The sequence below is a fragment of the Sorghum bicolor genome, chromosome 5 (assembly GCF_000003195.3).
Source record: "Sorghum bicolor cultivar BTx623 chromosome 5, Sorghum_bicolor_NCBIv3, whole genome shotgun sequence".
NCBI classification, from domain to species: Eukaryota; Viridiplantae; Streptophyta; class Magnoliopsida; order Poales; family Poaceae; genus Sorghum; species Sorghum bicolor.
In genome coordinates this window covers 7983709-7988631 of record NC_012874.2, presented here as the reverse complement: position 1 = coordinate 7988631, position 4923 = coordinate 7983709, and the positions used below count along the sequence as shown (strand labels likewise).

Genomic DNA, 4923 nt, shown 5'->3' with positions numbered 1-4923 from the left:
TCCGAGTCGCCGACAAGGCGACGAGTTTGATGTTTGATGGGGGCCTAGGCTCGTGGAGTCCAACACACGGTGCAGCCAAACATAATAAAGGAATGGGGTGCTAGCATTTGTCCATCTGACGATAGCATCCATCTGACGGCTTTCCGTCGCAAGTCTCAATGGAAGTTTCATATGAGTTTTATTTGCATTAAATAGGTTGCCACATAATCTTTTTTGATGACATGGTGGTGTATTTAAGAAGAGAGAGAAGAAATGAGTTTCATCTAGATGAAACTCTCTTGGCACGATTACCAACTCTCTATGAGTCTTGGAATTAAATGCCTATGAAACTATGAAATGAAACTCTCCATTGAGAGTGGGTGTTTCATCCAAATTTCATTTCATTTCACATGACATGGCAGTCTTGGAAACAACGCTATGAAACTCCCCACTGAGACTGGCCTCAGTGGGAGTTTCATCTAAGTTTCATTCACATTAAATAAGCTGCCACATAGGCATTTTGAATGACATGACAGCGTATTTAAGAAGAGAGAGAAGAAATGGGTTTCATCTAGATGAAACTCTCTTGGCACGATTACCAACTCTCTATGAGTCTTGAAATTAAATGCCTAGTGAGTATTTCATTCAAGTTTTATTTCATTTCACATGACATTGGCAATATTGAAAACAACGCTATGAAACTCTTCACTGAGACTGGTCTTAGCACGCGTGCTCCCACCTGCTGCACAAAAAAGGACGCCATCAGATTGGTCCATGCCCAACTCACCCATCTCACATGCAAATCATTTTTGACGAACTAAAAAAAGTAATAGCTGCTAAACTAAAGATCCAAATTAAATTTCGATTGCACCATCAGATTTCTTGCAATAAGTCCTTCAAAATAAGATCCCATATGAATATATTTATGTAAATAATATTAATAAATATTTACTTTATGAAGATAATATATCGTAGAACAACACTAAATACATTGTGAACAACACTAACTACATCCTAAAACATTACATATATACTAAGTGAACATCCCCAATATTATAGAACATCGCATATATATAGTACATGAACAACACTAAATACATCATAGAACATCATGTATAATAAGTGAATATCCCCAGATATGCTATAAAACAACACTAAATATATTATAAAACATCGTATATATAGTATGTGAACAACACTAAATATATCGTAGAATATTACATGTATACTAAATGAACATCTCCAGATAAACCATAAAACACTAATTAAATATTCTCAGATTCTAATGCAACCGACAATGATAGTCCGGCAACAGTTCTAGTGTAGTACTGTAGTGTAAGATCACAACTGAATGGTCACTACACAAAGTAGCATGGAGATAATATAAAGCCCCAAAATTAATATAAGTAATTTATTTAAGTGATAGAAATGGTTGAATACAGTAATACCTAAGGCTTATATTATATCATAAGATTTTAACACGTGCGAGAGCACATATTGATGGACTAGTGAATTTAACATTTATATCGCTTAATATTACGGGTCCACGCAAAAGCAGGATGATGGATTATTACTCTTATTTATTTCCACCATGTGTGAATTGGTGATGGATTATTTAGTCTTACTTATTTCCACCAACTGGCTCTAGATGTCGACGAGTGCAAGTTAGTGGGTGAAGACAGGGTGTGCTTCGGTGTATGCACCAACACGATCGGGTCATACCATTGCTGGTGCCCGCAAGGAACTTACGGTCAACCCGACGTCCAAGGTGGCTGTGTGGATTATAACTTCAACAAAGGTCAGTTTATGTTTCAAAAAAAGTATCATTAGTACAAACGAATCCTGGAGTCGCACTGGTTGCACACACAGACACAGCGGTATCTTACATTATTATTACTAGCAAAACATGCTCGTGATAAGTTGCAACGGGAGAGAAATAACTATCACATGTTTCTTTATAAGCCTGTGCAATATTACGACGGAAGAAAAAAGAATTATCAAAAGTTCGATCTATTCGTTTCAGCTCGCTGTGCTTTAATTAGCGGCCGCGTGCGACATCTTATATTATTACGTGATGATACTTCTGATGCTGCCCTATTTATTCAGATGCTGCCTTATTAATGAAAACAAGAATGATGATGATGATGATGATGATGATGATGATGATGATGATGATGATGATGATGATGATGATGATGATGATGATGATGATGATGATGATGATTTTATACAGATGCTGTGTCGCCTACGGTGGGTACGGTGCCGACAGGGACGCGCGGCTGCAACACCACCTGCGGCGACGTGCACGTGCCTTACCCCTTCGGCTTTGGGCCCTCCCGCTGCTACTGGCCCAGGTTCAACCTCACCTGCGACACAAGCCACAATCCCCCGCGGCTGCTTCTCCACGACAACGGCAACGACAACGGCACAGGCACCAGCACCCTCGAGGTCGTCCACATCTCCTTGCGCAAGTCCACAGTGCACGTCATCCATCACGGCGGCAGCACGGCGCGGGCTGGTTGCCCGACTTCGTCAATGGCAGCACATCTTGTACCGGCTGGCTACCTTTCGTATCCCGGATATCGGCGAGCCCTATCTTCTGTCGACTAGGAACGAGTTGGTCGTCTTGTCTGGGTGGGACGTGCGTGCTACCCTCTACGGGGAGTACAGCAGCAACATTAGCATTGGCGACGACGACAGTGTCATCATCAGCCGAGCTGACTGCAGTCCAGTCGGAGATAATGGGTCGCCGGTTCCCACACCATCGTCCCACCGTGGGTACTGTACCGGCCACGATGGCTGCTGCCACGCGCCCATCCCTGCAGGCAGAACGCCCAAGGAAGTGAGATTCGAAGTGCTCAATAGGAATCATGGCAACCATCATTATGGTAATTGGCCGTGGAACTTGGCGTTGGCGTTCATCTCGGAAGTGGGGTTGACTGATCACAGTGGCACAAGATCGTCATCCACGATGGTTACAGTTTCGTCATGTCATCTCCCATTGTTCTACAATGGGCCGTTAAGCAAGGCTTGTCTGTGCCTGCTGCCGACAAGTCAGCCAAGTGCCCAGGAGATGTGGTCAGCCGACTTTGCAAGAGCGACAACAGCAACTGCCGACAAGAGATCAACGACGGAGGCTTTACGTGCCACTGCTCCAAGGGCTACGATGGCAACCCTTACATCGCTGATGGATGCCAAGGTCACTAGTAATTCCTCCTCGACCATGCATATCTCTATTAATTATTCACTAGTAATATATGCATGTTTCTCAATAATTATTGTTTGTTCTTCTTAATTTGGAGTCTTCCATTGTAGTCAATTTGTTATTCATTCTCATTGGCTACAGATATTGACGAGTGTAACATCCCGTCGATTCGCCAATCGTGCCTGGGCGGCTACTGTAACAATTTGCCTGGCCACTATGAGTGTCGGTGCCCGCGAGGAACCCATGGCAACGCTTCTGAGCCCCAAGGCTGTGTCACCAATTCCGCAACAGGTGACTGGCCACTGATTCTCCTGTCTCCATGATGCTTTGGTTGGCATTGGACCATATATTGCCTAGCTCGTGAAAATGATCATACCATACTGGTGTATACTTATGTACATTTTCAGGATTAGCCATTGGTTTGTCAGTTGCAAGTGGTCCAGCGGTCCTTCTGTTGGTTCTGGGCATATTGTTCTTACTCCGCAAGTTAAAACAGCGCAGAACAAAACTACTGAAACAAAAGTACTTCAAGCAAAATCGTGGACAATTGTTGCAACAGCTATTGTCCCAAAAGGCAGATATTGCAGAAAGGATGATAATACCATTGGATGAGCTTGCAAAGGCGACAGACAACTTCAACAAAGCTCGTGAGATTGGTGGTGGAGGGCATGGCACTGTTTACAAAGGAATCCTATTAGATCTAAATGTGGTGGCCATCAAAAAGTCAAAGATTACCCTCCAAAAAGAAATAGATGAGTTCATAAATGAGGTAGCAATCCTCTCACAGATCAACCATAAGAATGTGGTAAAACTCTTCGGATGTTGTCTAGAGACTGAGGTGCCATTGTTGGTGTATGAGTTTATTCCCAATGGAACCCTTGATCAACATCTTCATATTGAAGAACCAAAAAGGTCACTATCATGGAGCAATAGGTTGAGGATTGCAACTGAAATTTCTACTTCTCTTGCCTATCTTCACTCATCAGTTTCAATCCCAATAATTCATAGAGATATCAAGTCTGCTAACATACTTCTTGATGCTACAATGACATCAAAGATATCCGACTTTGGAGCTTCAAGGTACATTCCAGTAGACAACAAAGGGTTGACAACAAGGATACAGGGAACATTCGGATACTTAGATCCAGAGTGCTTTAACACCGGTCGTCTTAACGAGAAAAGTGATGTTTACAGCTTTGGTGTAATTCTCGTCGAGCTACTCACTAGGAAGAAACCAACTTGTTCACATTTGTCCAATGAATATGGTGGCCTTGTTCCACATTTCCTCAATCTACTTGCCTCTAGAAACCTTGATCAGATAATGGATCCACAAGTTCTAGAGGAAGGAGGCACAGAAGTACAACAAGTTGTTACACTTGCAGCATCCTGTATAAACATAAGAGGTGAAGAAAGACCAACGATGCGGCAAGTTGAACTTGCACTAGAAGGACTTCAACAAGGTTCCAATAAAAAGTACAAGAAAAATGATATGGTAGCTGAGGAATTTGAGAATCGTAGCATTGGGGGAAACTATCCATCACGGACTAGTGAAGGGCAGAGAGTTCAAGAATCTAGTAGAAGATACAGTTTGGAGCAAGAGATGATGATGTCGGCGAGGTATCCTAGATAGCATATATAGCTCCGTGTCGTGTGCATTAGCACAATGGATTAGTTAACTTCTACCAGTATTTTTATGCATGATGATCTCAATTGTATAGTATCTCTATTTGTACGTACCA

At 42.4% G+C, this 4923-nt stretch overlaps 1 protein-coding gene across 1 annotated transcript; it reads left to right on the top strand.

Annotated features, from left to right (window-relative positions):
* Positions 2423-4923, top strand: LOC8074307 (wall-associated receptor kinase 3). Its single transcript, XM_002450415.2, has 3 exons — positions 2423-3178; positions 3326-3475; positions 3592-4923. Exons 1-3 carry the CDS (start codon positions 2968-2970, stop codon positions 4812-4814), a joined length of 1584 nt encoding a protein of 527 aa, XP_002450460.2. The 5' UTR covers positions 2423-2967; the 3' UTR covers positions 4815-4923.

Coding starts and splice junctions, on each gene's coding strand:
- LOC8074307 (XM_002450415.2), top strand. CDS start 2,968: ATGTCATCTCCCATTGTTCTACAATGGGCCGTTAAGCAAGGCTTGTCT. Junction 3,179..3,325: donor CATCGCTGATGGATGCCAAG/GTCACTAGTAAT, acceptor CATTGGCTACAG/ATATTGACGAGTGTAACATC. Junction 3,476..3,591: donor TGTCACCAATTCCGCAACAG/GTGACTGGCCAC, acceptor GTACATTTTCAG/GATTAGCCATTGGTTTGTCA.